Source organism: Cyphomyrmex costatus, unplaced genomic scaffold (assembly GCF_001594065.2).
Source record: "Cyphomyrmex costatus isolate MS0001 unplaced genomic scaffold, Ccosl1.0 scaffold116, whole genome shotgun sequence".
NCBI classification, from domain to species: domain Eukaryota; kingdom Metazoa; phylum Arthropoda; class Insecta; order Hymenoptera; family Formicidae; genus Cyphomyrmex; species Cyphomyrmex costatus.
The window spans coordinates 1,711,283-1,727,473 of NW_017275130.1; the positions used below are offsets into that span (position 1 = coordinate 1,711,283).

The 16,191-nt window shown below is 36.2% G+C and overlaps 1 protein-coding gene across 1 annotated transcript in view; it reads left to right on the forward strand.

Annotated features, from left to right (window-relative positions):
• Positions 1 to 16,191, forward strand: part of LOC108777904 (stem cell tumor) — a 157,888-nt gene that overhangs the window by 122,080 nt on the left and 19,617 nt on the right. The window contains exons 3-4 of the mRNA XM_018544903.1: positions 5,255 to 5,397; positions 15,781 to 15,893. Coding sequence (XP_018400405.1) covers positions 5,255 to 5,397; positions 15,781 to 15,893 — 256 coding nt within the window. The remainder of the gene's footprint in view (positions 1 to 5,254; positions 5,398 to 15,780; positions 15,894 to 16,191) is intronic.

Consider the following 16,191-nt stretch of genomic DNA (forward strand, 5'->3'; position numbering starts at 1 on the left):
AGTTTGGCCTTTGATGTCGTAAAATATTATGAAAGTAAATGAAATTTTAATTTCTCTCAGTTAATATTGTTAAAAGACACACGGAAGATACTTGAAACAATTTTTAGTTTTTGTATTTTCTAAATGAAATCATTTTTATATTGTTTTGTTTCTCACTTTTACGTGTATATGTCATTATTAATAATATGGTAGTTTTGTTTGTTTTCTGGTAATAATCATCCTTTCGTTTTGGTTTAATCCTTATATAACCGCACACAATAGTAGCAATTAATAAACTATCATTAAAGCGTACCACAAATTTGTGTAATTGAAAGAGTAATTATTTACCTGCGTTATTTACTGGATAAAAATCCGCAAAGTGCTCTAATTAAAACGAAATTGTAGCAAATAATTACTTCCTACCATGCGAGCGTATTGCGATAATTTTCGACGTGCTGTTTATTCCCTACCTGCACCGACATCGGCGTATAATCGCAGATAAATGTTATTAGTTGCGCGCTTTTATCAATTACGGAACGAATTAGACTTCGACAGCAACGGGGTACATTTCATTCCATTTACATCTCGTGTGCGCTGAATCCCCAAACTAATTTTAAACACGATAATCCTCGGTGTGACATGGAGCCGAAAAGCAATGAAATACAATATACTATTTATTACTTCTCTTTCCTTCGTTTTAGGAGATAAAAAAAAAACACCATTATATCTCGAATTTATTCGAAATTTAACATTATATATTATAATGAAAATCTTTTTTTGTGGAAAAACTCATCGTTCTCAAGATTTCTCCTGAAAAAAAGAAATAACCATACAAAGGCTGGGACACAGTGCGAGGGTGGAGGCGAAAACGAGACGAAAAGACGTGCGAACAAATTCCCGTCTAATTAATGGCGACCACAATGGCGGATAGCGGCGCAGTTCCTCGGCCTTAAAACCAATTTGTTGCTCGCTCTCGGGCTCCTTGCTTCCCCTTCGAAACGGCTCGACGCTCGGGCCTGTATTATGCTTAGGGTGCCGCCATTATGTTTCCTCGGTTTTGCCGAAACAATACAGCGTATAAGCGGCCGCCGCGTTACGTTCCGACGTAATATTACACCGGTTGATTTATATCGCCAGTTTTGAGACCTGTTCCACAACATTACACTCATTAGGTGATCGGGATTATTATGATATGTATAATAAACGTTCAGAACGGACGTCGAAAGAATTCCGCGTACGTAGAAAGTTTCTCTTCCTTCAGGAGACTGTCGACGTGTAGATCATACGCGCGTGAAGGCATTCAAATATTTAGATCAAGGAGAGGACATTTAAGCCTAAATGTCACGTTTATTATTTTCATTATGATAGTATTTGAAACGAATTGAAATACGTATATTTGAGCTATAATGCATTATTTTCGCAATTAGAAATAATTATTTCTCTCTTGAATAAGTTGTGTATTTTATGTATCCGTAAGCCACATGAGAAAAATAATTGTAAAATTCTTACGCGGGAGAGATCATTCGAACTATCTTCTTTTTGTTGAACAAAACAAGTATACGCCGTATCAACGTAAAGAGCTCTTCGTCGTTCTAATATTTCCGCGCAATATCGCCGCCGTCATTTACGAAACGCCGGATAGTTTGTATAATGCAACGACGGGATGTGTCTCTGTATATTTGCGCAATATCCCCCTATACGGAGTTCTTTTATGGACGACGGAGGAGAGTTTCTTTGCATGGAAAGATGTCAGGTAAATTCAGTTGGTGTTTTGTCCCCAATATGATTATTGTAATTAATATACATATGTATATTTAATGCCTAGAGATTGATATTAACGTTAGATGTTAATTAATTAGTTAGAATTCCATGAATATGTGACTATTCTGAATATGAGCCTTCAGCATAGATAATACTACGTTCCATTAGGATTAATATTACTATTGAGATTCATCTCTCAAATGTCTGATGCGTCGATTTATACATTTCAATAATTACTGCATTAAATAATGACAGTGAAATGGCAATGTGATATAATTAATAACAACGGAATGCTATATACATTTTCATTTTCAGTTCTTAAGTGTGATTAATCTGCACAGAGCCTGAATTTATCCCGAATTTAATATATTAAAGTGTACATTGCAAATATGATTATTTTATAACTTAATTAACATCTTATTGAACTTCTTGTTATGTTTGTATAATATTAATCTTTAAGTATATAGATGTTTTTAAATTTTTTAAAATACATAAGTTGATAGGTAGATTGCTCAGAATATCCCCAAATAAAATTTAATTTTATAATTATATTCTTTTACTAGTATATTATGTTATGGTTAATTTTATATTAACTATATTCTTCGAAAAGATGGAGGAATGTAAAAGAAATGAACTTTAAAACTTTTGGGCATCTGGGTAATATGTTTCATTTTTATTTTCCAGAACAGGTTTTAAAGAAAACTAGACTTAAGATGCTATTGCCACTCCACCTATTCACTTAAAAGTTAAAACATTTATGATTTATATAGAAAAAAATATAATAAAGTAGAAAGAGTATTTCTTTTTTAAGAATGACAATTCAGAATAAAGAGAATATCAATAATTTTCTACATACACACACACAACACAAAGTAACATTCAATCGAACGAACATTGCGATAGTGAGTGCGAGTTTGTGAAAACGCGTGGTAATTTTTTTCTCTTTTTGTGTGAACCTTTTAAACATGTCACCCGCATTTTTGGAGCTCAATCTCAGATAGTTTCGTCAGCTGCAACGCACGACACGATGGTCTCATTGCCGCGCCGACCTCGCAGAGTTTTGCATGAGACTAAACGCGAAATTAAATCCGGGCATGTAAACGACCGTCATGTATACCCTGTCACTGGTTACAAACGCGAGTCACGAATCTGTAGCACACAGAACGCGTCTTTCGCTTTTATTTACGGTTCGCCTGCTCGCACCGCGAAGCCGTCGATTTAATTCCGAAAGTTCCCGGCGTCGCGACGCCGGGAAAGAGATGCCCCGCCTTGCACGACGCGACACGGCGACATGTGTCCGTAATGTCTGCGTTACACGTGAAACTTCTTGCATTTTAGTTGCGTCGATACCATTTCTTTGAACGACGGTGAAAAGGAAAAACTCTTGAAACGAGTTCCATTAACGCTTAGCATTTAGTAGTAAAGCCTTCTGCAATATCGATTTTTTTAGGAAATTTGTCCTTACACATTTTTTAACTTTCTAAAAGCGAATGTTGCATTTTTACAACGTTCACTTTAAAATTTAATTCAGGATAAATTCGGGATAAATTCAGAATCTATGGAGATTAAGTCACACTTAAGAATTGAAGTAATAATTTTAGTTCTTATTGAAATTAAAAACTTATTACAATCTTAAAACTGATTATTTTGATGATGCTGATGACAATGTTTGATTAATTTTTTTTTACAGAAAGCTTTTTGAGTAAGTCAAAGAATTTTTGAGCGAATGGGATGTTTTTATTTGCACAGCAAATTTTTTATTCGCGGAAAATATCACGTCGCATAAACGTGGCTCATATCAAGGCGAAGGTATTAATACGTTGCACGCAACGCGAATGCATTCGTGCGTGCTGCGTGCGTGCGTGGGACTTTTTCCATTTATTTCCCCTCTGTCTTTTAGTCAAGCGTTTTCACAATCACTCGCAGGTCGACATCTTTATCGTTGTCGTTATATAGGTTCAATGTACCTTTTGGTTACTACCGCCTCGCTGATTAACCCTTTCAACGCCGATAGCATTGCGCGAAGAGTTGCGCAATTTATGCGCATACATTTCACTTGCGCGCCCGATTTCACCGTTTTCTTCTTAGTCATCCCTTATTCTTACACGAGGTCAGGCACCGAGCAAGAGACGAATGCAGTATAGTGTGTTTAGCGTGATTAAGGTAAATGAGTTTTAGTTGCGTTCCATCACGTAACTTTGTTGCGTGATTTTGAGCAGACACGCGGTAGACATTAACACATTGTTTATGTTTATTATTTATATATATATATATATATATATACTGTACAGTGATTGCCAAAAGTTTCCGACCAATTGAGTACAATTTTACGATAATTTTTGTCAATCTGTTTTTCAGAGTTTATATTATAAGTTATAATAAAACTTTTGTTATAATTAACTTAAAAATATGACATTATAAATATATTACAATATATCAAGTAAATTAGACCTTTGTTTATAAAAATGTTTTACCTGGATAATACTATTACTTCTTGATCAGAAACTTTTGATAGTCACTGTATACATATATATATTTATTATTTATTATTTAGTAATTTGTAAGTATATTATTTGGAAATAGTATTTAAACACTTGAACATGTACAGGAAATAGTTTACAAAATACTTTACAGTACTAAAATTATCAAATTTTATTTTAATGAAACCATGTTTAAAATTTGCAACTTGAACATTGAATAGATTTCTATCTCGATTTATCATCTTATTCGAAATAAATCTCGGTCGCTGTACTTATATAACAATTTTTTTATGATAGTATCGAACCGAGTAACATTTTTTATGCTATACGAGAGAAATTAGTTTTCTACTGATAATGTTAATATATATAACTTTCGCTTCATTATCAAGATCTGTTAGCATCTAAATGTCACGAGGGAAAAATGATTCATTTTTATTAATACAGCACAAAGTTGAGACTCGCATTTCCATATGAAACACGCATCGTTCACTTTTACATTGCGTGACTAATTCATCACACGCACCGTAAACACTCCACGTAGTTGGAGTAATCTTATTTGTTTTAACACGCTGGTTCATCTTTTCTTTCCCTCTTTGATATTTTTCCGTATTTTTTTGCTATGACTGCCTAGTCATTTACGATTCTTTTGTACGGAAGAAGGCCACTCAAACAAATTGCTAAGAAAGCGTTTACAACATTAGACTTCAGGCAGGATAATTTATTGGCTAAGTATTATCTTAAAAATAGCATAACAAATTATATACTAACTGAAATAAATATGAAATAAATTTTAAGGGGATATTAATAGTATTTATTATATCATATAACAGATATATGTATAAAATGAGAAAATTATATGATATTAAAAGTAACAATTTTGTATTTTTAAAAAGTACAGTGTACTTGTTGCTACTTTTAGTAATGTTTCCTCTTCGAGTAAATTTGATGTTTGTGAAGCTTTGTTGCGAAGTTTCTTCATTTATTATTACATATCTGTCTCGACATTCATTTTTTATTTAATTTTTTTGTTACAGCTTGGTTTCTTCACGTACTATACAGTAGCGATGGGTGAAGTGAATCCCTCCGGGCCGGTGCCGATCGACAGTGTCTTTATTTACAGACCAGACAAACGGCTCGAACTCTGGAGGTTTGCCTTCTACATGTTCCTGCACGCTGGGTGAGTCGTGATTTTTTTTTATTAACAACATTTGATTGGATATTTTGCGCATTTTCTTTTTTCCATCTGTCGATTCAGCTGTTTGCGTAAATTGTAAGCGTGTCTCTCGCGAATATACGTATTTAACGGTTATTTGTGGTGTCACATCTCGATAATATCGGATCTCTTGATCGGATCCCTCAATGCCGCGTTATCCTTGTGCTCTGCCTGCAATTTGATTCTCTCTTTGCTTCATGATATGCAAGTGCATCGTTAATTTTCTCTATCGTTACAGAGAGAAAAACGCCAATATAATTCGAGAAGCACACGTTTGCTTTTATATCAACGCGACTTTATGTAACGTTCCAAACCCACATTTTTCGCACTAATGGTTACAAAAGCAAATCTGCGTCAGTGCACATTCAAGTTATCGAGGATGTCGCAGGCGAATTCACGACTAGAAAAATACGAGAGCGAGAAAGAGAAAGAGAGAGAGCCGAGAACGAGTCAATAAAACCTTCGTGGAACTTCAGAGCGATGACAACCGTGAAGAACGCATTTTTCGTCTCACCCAAAATTGCATCCACCAAACAGTCTTGGCTCCTGATTATCTCAAATAAAAGATCGACATATAGACACAAGTTCCATTATTTATTGAAAACATTCATTATTGTTACGTCGGTGATAAATAATAAAATTAAATTTGAGCGTTGCAGCGGAATATTATTCATTTTTGTGATATTGCCGTTGCGATATTATCATATCATATTCACAGCAATATGAATTGTGTAATATTAAAAGAAAAGAAGAGAGTTAAACCGAATTTCTAAAATTGACAATGGCATTATAGTGCGAGTTATCACGATATTATGGTAGTTCAAAAAAAAGAGATCAAGATAAACCACGTTCCAGCCATGCTTTTCGCTTCTTTTTTTTACTCCTTTTTTTCGCGGACTTGCAGAATCAACTTACTGCATATGTTTCGTGTGTGCTCTACGAATTTAGTTTAACACAAAACCATATCTTTTATTGTTCAAAAAAGATATGCAATATGCTTTTTACGTTTTGTCAACAATAAAGAATGCAGGTCGCAATCATATCTGGATTTCGCGGAATATCTAAAAGAAGAAAAGCTCCCAGAAAAATATAAAAGAAAATAAATAAGAAAGGAAAATATTATAAATATGTATAATAAAATAATAGATAAAGAAAATGAAATGTGCGTTATTAGATAGATTTTTCACGTATTTTGTTATTGAAAAGAAACTTTTCATCGCAAATAAAATATCGAATTATTACGCTGTTATGCGTGTTGGAAGTAACACGATAAAATTTTTTAATCTTCATATTTTAGTGAAAAAATTTTATATATAAAGAGATAGATTGATAGATCTATTTTACATTACTGAGGAGTTAAGAATATATTTTTTTAACAAAAAAGAAAAGTTACGAAATAATTATAGATTTTGTTATATTGTATTTGAAAGTAATTCAAAAAGTTTGGCAGCGATTTAGAACCTAGATTAAAATTATTCCAATAAGAAGTAGACAAAAATGAAAAAAAAATTATTTAAACTATATTGTTAAATACAAGTATTGACCTTATTAACTTTATTGAGCATATATATATATAATACGTATATTCATTTCTATTTACGCAAAGCATAAATTTCTCTAATTCCAGTCACATTTTACAGAACCTATACACCTGATACATCCTTAAGCCTCTTCCTTCCTCTATAGAAAATTTCTCTATGATTACAAGAGACAAACTGCACATGTAAGACACTCGCGTGCATGCCGGGGGCGAAACAGATGCGACCCTGTGCATCTACGATCAGCCACCTGCGGTCCATCAGGACGTTAGGCATTAAGTCACTCAATTAATTATAAACCAATTGCAATCCCCGTATCATGTTGTCGCACGTCACATCGATTCGGTTCGAGCGACGCCGCATGGGAAACAAAATTGTAAAGCGTTTTGGCACGCGTTATTCTTTCACACCGCAGGAAAGTGGAGCATAGGGAAAAGGTGGCAGCTTTCTTCGTTCGCAGCTATTTTTCCACCGTGTCTTTACTCTCGTTTTCTTTTCGCTTGCTCTCTCTTGGGGGGATTTTTGTCTCCCCTTTCTGTTGTTTCCAAGGATTTTTTTGCTCTCCTTTTGGCTTCTCCCATCTCTCACATTCCTCGAGACGCATCAACATTTCTATATTATTTCCCTTCTGCTATGAGAAAAAAAAAGAGATCGAGAGATGAGACCGACGGACGACTCTGTGCTCTCTGTCTCTCTCTCGCGCGCGCGCGCGCGCGTCGACAGCAGAAGTTTTCAGCACGCGAAGCTCTCTAAATTATTCATGGAAACGCCAGATAAGACGACCGTTTTCCGTACGTGCGTATGGAAATGACGATAAGTGACCTCACCACTGTTTTCTTTCCTATAGAAAGTATGCATTCGCCCAATCTTCGTCGCGCTATTCCCTTCTTTTATTCTCTCTTCCTTCTTTTTTACTATTCTCTTTACTCTCCTATTCCATTTCTGATATTAGGCATTCCTTATTTAACGCAGCATTCATTTTATCTTTTATTTCTCTTTATATTCTGCCCGTTACATTTATCTTCACCTTATCTTTTCTTGTGTTGCTTTCTTTTCTGGTAAATTGATTATTAATGTTTCTTTTATTAACTTCCCTTTTTTTCTCTTGATCTCGTAATATAATGCGAGGTTATTATCATTTCGCTTCTAAATCATGAAATTTAGAGTCCTGTTGGGATTTACGGTTCTACTGCTACCCTCATTCACGCTACTTACATGCGTCCAATGTTGTTATCATTGTAGACTAACTTTAATTTCGGTTTATGAACTTACTCTTGATCTTTTTTTACTTCTTAAAACTAGAAAAAGATAATGAGTTAGTTAAACCAAGATTAAAATTGAACTACATTGGCAGAAACGGGCGTAATTCGAAGTTGTGCACTAATTCGAGGTTTGTTGGTTTCCAATATAATTTGTCCATATTCTCATCATAGTCTTTTGATACCGCAGTAGTATTATACTTATACTACTAGTATTGCACCGTTACATTATTTTATATTCTGTTACAGTACTGTTCAAACGGAACTTTAGTCTCTGATTGTACCTTTGTTTCTACGTCCTTCTCCTTTCCTTAAACTTCTTTCCGCGATTTGCTGCACCTTTGTCTTTCTTCTTACCGATTATTTCTTTCGTCGATTCGCGCTCTCGCGGCAGTTGGATTATTAATGCGAGCAACGCCCCGCGCGCGTCCGTCAAAAGTCATTTCTCCAAGCATTACGTGATCCCGAAAGAAATCAGAAGTGGTAGAGAGATAAGATACGTTGTAACTCGCACGGTAAGTCGGAGATAAATTTCGTAAAAGCTGATGAATTCGTTCGAGGGACAGATCACTGGGGAAAATACTCTACGCGTTCTGGATAAATATATATTTTTTTATATACGAGGAAGCCATAAGTATATCGCGACAAGGAATAAGAATACTAAGCAATCGGTTTTAAAAAATTTGTACTCGTATTATCGGCATCAGTAATTCTCGGATCGACCGTGTACGCGCGAGCATTACGTGTCGCTTACGCTAATTGGTATAAATCGGGGTTATGATAAGCGGTATAATGCATCAGCGGTGACACACGAGCTGCCAGAACAGACCAAAAGCGCGATCCATAATCGACGAGTAAAAAGTCTGACGCTTCAACCGGGCGACAGGCGATTAATTATAAAAACAAGATGGCCCGCGCTATCGAGCGCCTTTTTCCGTCTCCGCGTAACGCCCGTTACCTCCACCAGACGTTATCGAGCTCCCTCCGTTATTAATGTGAAAACTGTCTTCTCTGCCGTCGTGCTCCGAAAGTCGCGACTCTCCGTCCTATTTTACCGTCTCCTTCACTCCCTCTTCCTTCGTGTTCGCGCGCGGTGCCCGTGAGAAAGCCGGAAGCGCGGAAAAATCGAGACAATCGTCGTAATTGCGGGAAGTCAACGCGCGCGACAGCGTTGTCGGAGCAGACACAATGGTATTGCCGAGTCCGCAAAATACGAGCCGCACCGAAAAGATCGCGCCGCTCCAGACAGGACACGCTTCCGTGTTTCGTCGCCTGTGATACATCGATTCGTGCGAATCAAGCTTGAATTCACGGAAGATGTTTTGTTGCGCTCGAATGTCGCTGGACATGCTCGTTCACGTTCAAAAAACGCAGCTTGCAAGAATCCGATGACGAAGGACTTTTATTTTCTCTGGTACCTGAAATCACGCTGAGCAACAATCGACATTCTTTTTTAATGGATATATCAACGCATGTATATTATATCGATACTATACATAATTTGCATTGCTGCGTGAGGTATCGAACTTTTATAACGATTATATACTAAAAAAATAATGCTATTAATATAACATTATTTTTTTAGTGTATAAAGGAAAAGCACAGTTCTTTAAATTACAGGTATAAATAATTAAAATTATGAAATTATACTTATATTGTATATAATTTACGTATACTATTCATTATATTTATTTAATTTAGTTAGGGAAACTTCAGTCCCTCTTTATTTTTTTTTTATTAATATCCACAAACAAAAAATTAAATAATATCTATACTTTATTAAATAGATGTAGTAGGTTTTTTTTTTACAAAAAAATTAAATGTATTAGATTCTTTGTAACAAAATTTATACAGTGCTACTATAGCGATGCAACACGCAAACGTAAGATAATGTGCTGTCTTTTTCGTGAGAACGCTCGCGATGAGAACGCGGCATCTTTCGGGCTCCGTAAATCATGCCAAAGTTCCTCACTGTGGAGAACGAGGAAGGAGAAAAAAAAAGAATACGCCCGAATCTCTCGACTCGTAACTCAATTTAAATAACGATGTCCACCATCCCATCGCTTTTATAAGACCTCGTCACTCGCGCGCTGCCGATGCGGCATTATGCATGCGCGACACACCATTATGCCGCGAGTCTTTTTAATGTCGCATAAATGTGCCGAAGGCTGTGCCCCTTAATATCACCGAGAGGCGATATTCCTCGCCCTTCGTGCACGCGACGTGCGCCACGTGGGCTGAAACTTTCGCCACCCGTCCTCCATGAGAATGAAAATTCTTGTGGAAGATTGCCAAGCAAATTGCACACGCGATTACATTCAGTCTTCCTTCTCTCGAAAGAGATCATTGCGAAATCGCAATTAATCACAATTAGATATTACAATAACAATTAAGAAAATTACTTTGTAAAAGTAAGTAATTATAGTTATATATAGTTTTTTTCTTATAAAAGCTAACTATAGTTACCGATTTTGAAAAGTAACAAATTGTTACGAAATAGAAAGAAAGAATGTAAAATATCTCCAACTATAAATATATTTATATAGTACTTTACCCGCATACAACTTTACATGCACATATTTTGTTACCAAATTTGGTTAAATTATATCATTTGAAAGCCACATTAAAGACCTTTAAATTATAAACTGAAATTACAAAATTAATACCAAATACATACATTCGAAAATTACATAAAAGGTGCACACCAAAACTTCCAAAACTGTCTACCACCTGCAAAATTGAAATGCAGTTTTTTCGACAATGCAGTAAACACTAAATAATTAATATATTGAAAAAATAATTTTAATGATTGCTCTCAAAATGCATCGCAGTAAACTATTATTGATACGAGATATGTATTGTGATATTCCGTAATCCTCTTATCTATTTTATAACTGCATCCTTTTTCCTTATTCTGCAACTTCTTGATAATGACATGTCGGTAATTAAAATTCCAAAAAACAATTTATCCAAATATTTTAAAAAATATGATAATAAGATACTTAATCTTACGTCGTGAAGATTGAAAATCTGCCAAACTTCTTTTACATTCGATCGCTTATAATTCGAGAACTGTCAGCGCCACGACAAGTTCAGGAAAGATTGACGCCGAATTGGTCAAAGAATCTGTCGATAGAATTAAGATGGAGATTTCACTAAGACTAACTCACCGACTGCTGAGACATCACCGTCGATGGGATCGTCCACGCTTTCGTCTTTCGTGAGTAAGAAGTTTTCGGCGCGTAATTAACTACTAGCAAGTAGTTAGAGGCGCTGACGAAACCACTTGCGCCCGTGGAACATTAGAGTCAACTTGCTTGAGAACTTTATCCTTTCGTTCTCGCTTTGTACGAAGTCATCACCAACACCGTGTTCGATAATACTTCTGATCCGACCTCGATTTCCCGTGAATTATCGCGAATTGTTGAATTGAACATAAATATTTGTTTATAAGTATGTCAAGATGCTATTTTATTATTTTATTGTACATTGAAGAGTGTTCTATAATGATCGTAATTATTGCTTAAAATTATTATTTCTTATTTCAAATTTATTTAATTCTTTTTTATCTCTGTGAACATAAAGTCCATTCCTTTTCTTAGGTAATGAAAAAATGCTTAATAAAAATTTAAATGCCTAAATCTTAAGCACTCAGTATTATTATTGTACAATTATTTTATAATATTATTGATAAAACCCCTTTAAACAATTTAAAACAATCTGAAAACTCAATGTAGCCTCCAAACGATCAATAATTTATGTAATAATATTAATCGCCACTTTAGAAATACATAGTTTTGTGACAGTCTTAAATGAATGAACTTTGCTTAAAATTCTTACAATTCAAAGAAAATATATTTAGAATTAAACATAAAGAACTTCAAATATTTAAATTAATCACAGTTTATCAGAATACTATTTCATTATTTTTGCGATAAGTAATCTATCGTAAAGTAAATATGCATCGCATTGTGATTCATTGTAAGTACGCAATCATCGAAATTGAAAGCCCGTTGGTCGGTTCTTCTCTCCATCCGGACGAAAACGATGAAACGAATATATATTCATCGTAGGAGGCTGGTTACCGTCATTCGTATTCGTCGAATGGAAATTCGGTTCTCGAACGACACTACCTGCTCCCGTTGTCGACCAAAACAGATGGCCAAAGAAAAAGCTGAGCAGATAGGGGAATCATACCCACGCGAAAACCGAGAAATCCGTCGTAATTCGTCCGCCATCGCAATGACCGAGATTCATCTAATTGGTATCCAATTAACTAAAATTGCCGCAGTCAGTCTGAGAACCTTATCGTGACTCGAATGTCTTGAGGGCAGATTTTGCTGATTGCGAGAGAGGACGTACCATTGTTCAATGGTAGATGCCGTTTTATTGAACACGTCGCTGAGGTATGCATATTGATTCCGTTGAAGCATTGATTTATGCGATTGATGCCATTCCTCTTATCCATGTATAATGATGAAGCTAAACAATTTTTATTTATTATAGTAGAAATAAATAATGTTTAAATATAGAAGCGTATATTACCGTTTGAGCATACATTTTGTTTCTATTAACAATAAATTAAAATTCAATAAGTAAAAGATCTGTGAGTCTCTCCGCGGTTGTTGACGCGTAAATTATGTATTTATTCATAATGCGGTAAGTTGCAATTCGCAACTAATTAGAATGTATTTACTAAACGGGGTTAAAAACGTTTCAGCTCCGAATACAGTGCGGAAGTCCGAATAAAAACTTCAAAGTTCTAGCTAGTTTACTTGGATTTATTCTTGGAGTCACAAATATTACTATTTTGTTTATTTAAATTGTCAGAGAGAGAGAGAGAGAGAGAGAAGTTTCAAACTTTTCGAGTATGTAAAGTGGGAATAAATATTTAGAGAGAACTTACGGTAACCCGTACGGAAAATTGAAAAAGACCATCGTGCAAAAGTCCAGTCGAAGTTCCATCGACGGATAGCATCGACGGCAAAGCCGAAAATTTATGAACCGCCCTTCCACATTCGGGCGCGACGCGACGCCTCCTTACGCGCGTTCCATTCCGATGATTACATTCTGAAAACGTATCGACGCCTATACATCACGTCTGTCCCGACACGACGGCGACCTCCGGTTTTCCGCCCCCGCGATCGGGACATCGCCATTTACATTCGCGCGGCAACGAGGCGGCAAGAAACCCGTTGGAATTCCAAGCATTGATTTAATTCTGACCTAATCACGATTGCCTCGCCTGTCTCCCTCTCCCCTACCCCTATGGACTTCGTTTCTTGATAATGGCGACGACCACAGGGGCCCCAAGATTGTGGCATCCATTTCTGTCGATGAGGTCCGCCCGACGGCGACGCGCTTGCGAATGACGCTCGAGCGTTTCAACGATCGCATTCTTTCCGTTTGACCGCATTGCGACAGGGCGCACGACGACTATTAGACTCGTACTCGATGCAAATTGGACACTTCCTAGGCGCACGTCGTGGTTACGAGACTACGGTATACGCAGTCTAATTGCGACCAACCGTGCCTTGATGTAAAGAGACCTCTACGGAATCGTGTCTTTCTCTCTTTTGAATTGAATTTTGTTCTACGAGGGAAAATTCAATGGCTGCGAGAGATTCACGTCACCGATTTAATGGAGACATGTTTAAATTAAGAGAGTATGTCATGCTGTATTTACAGTCTGAATAAAGTACTTGTTTTATCAATGTCCGATTTTTCTTTAGCAAGCGTCTATTTTCTTGTTTAATTTTTTGCGATATAATAAACTAGATAATCAATAACAAAGCAAAAAACACATACAGTGACGAGACCCTTTTGTATAAAATTAAACGTTAAGGAAACTAAAATGATTTACTAAAACATTTTATAAATAATTTTGCACAAGAAATACAATATATTTTTCAATTAAAAAAAAAACCTATTTTTTGTTCGTAGAACTTTAAAAAAGATAAAAAAAAATTTTTTATAAGGGCATGAAATATAAAAAAAAAACATGCTCTCTTAAATTATACAATCAAATCTTTTATTATGATGATATAATCAAGTTCTATTGTATTACAGCAGAATTATTTGTACTGTAATAAAAAAGATAATAGTGCAGCATTTGTCGTGGGCGTTCCCACGACAATCTAGATCTCGCGACCGTGTCAACTAGAATCGCTCTCCGAGATTTTCCACGCTCTCGAGCGTGCGACACGATAGATAAGAAGAACGATCATTCTCCGAGCTCTTATAAAGTTCCTTCTCTTACTTCGAGATAATATTCATAATTGCTCTACACAGTCTCTTTCCTTGCCGAGCTTTCTTTCGCCGATAGCACGGCTGGTCGGCCAAATTATCCGAGGATCAACGTTTCGATCGTATCATCCTCCCTCTTATCGGTCACGTTGCTTTTGTATCAGCCGTTTCGCGGCCGAATTTCCCCGAAATCCCACCGGCTTTGGCTCTAATCTCGTTCCAATGACGCCGAGATACCTCGTGACATAAACATTTATTTCTCTCCTTTTTATTCGCATTTCGCGATATTTTATGAAACTGCGAAACTCTACGCTATTTTCGATGAGATTTATTGTTACTTCCCCGTCTGACATTGCATTCGCGCTCGCGAGATGTAATAATTAGTCGGGCGAAGTTTCACGATAACGGCCGGGTATCGGATTTTCGCTTCTGCGGCTCAGAAGTCGCTGATAAAACTTTGTTCCGACCGCGGCTGGTATCTCGCAATTATTTCACTCCGCGGCGCTCTCCGTAACCTTTCTCGGCGGCACTCTTGTCGAAACGACGCCTCGAGCGGATAAGAATATTGTTTGGCCACGATCCACTCCTTCCTTCACCATTCGAAGAGAGGCACAATTAACGTAATTCTCTTGGCCGCGCCGATAGTCACAAACCGTCTGCGCGAATCGTACTCGTCGTATTTTCGACTCTTCCCCCCAACGCTCTGGCCGGTTTCATCGCCGAGTTTTATCTACCGCGGCGAGAGAAACATTGCTAACGAGATGTTCCTAATTAAAACTATAGCCGACTGCCCGCGGCGTTATAATTCACGATTAACGACAACCTCTCCTTTCTCGGATCTACATCGCGAACTTCCAAGATCTTCGACGACTGAAGTTGTACCGACATGTTAATTCGGTTTTCTCCGTTAAACTTTGCGACGGTTACATGAAAGAGAGAGTTTCTTGTACCTAATTATTTTATGATGTAATCGCGATATCGACATAAATAACTTCAATACTTTTGTTAAATTTGTATAAGTTTGCAATTGTATTAAATAGGTGATTTTTATTTTTAACGACTCTGTGATGATTATTGTATTTGTATTTGAAAAAGGATATTCTAATATATGTATATTCTAATCTTTACTGTAACATCACACTGCAATTGCTGCAATTGATTCTGCATGCAGTATCTACGTCACAGACATATTCAAAGGTTGCTTGCATGCAAATTGTGCTATAATTGAATTAAATTCCTGGAGCTCCAACAGAACAATTGACATGCCTTAATAATTTACCACGCGGTTACATTTTTTTTTTCAGGTGGCTTCACCTGCTGTTTAACCTAGGGGTACAGGTGGTCGTGGGACTTCCCTTAGAAATGGTTCACGGAAGCCTGAGGATCGCCGCGGTTTACATGGCCGGGGTTCTTGCCGGTGAGTAATGTCGTCTGCAATGTGAATTATGTTATGGTACATCTACGATTTATGCATCTATGTTAATGCTCGTTTAACCATTGTGTTTCGCCGTCTATCAAATAGAATTAAATCAAACAAAATTCTGATTTGAAATAGTTATAAAGTTTTGTAAAATTATTATATTTAATGTTTGTGTTTCCAAATTTACTTTATCCAAGACAGTTATTAACAGACCTCATGGCTTATAGTTTTTCGTGTAAATGTATTTTATCGTTTAAATATTTATATTCTTTATCCAGTTATTATTGCATTTTTT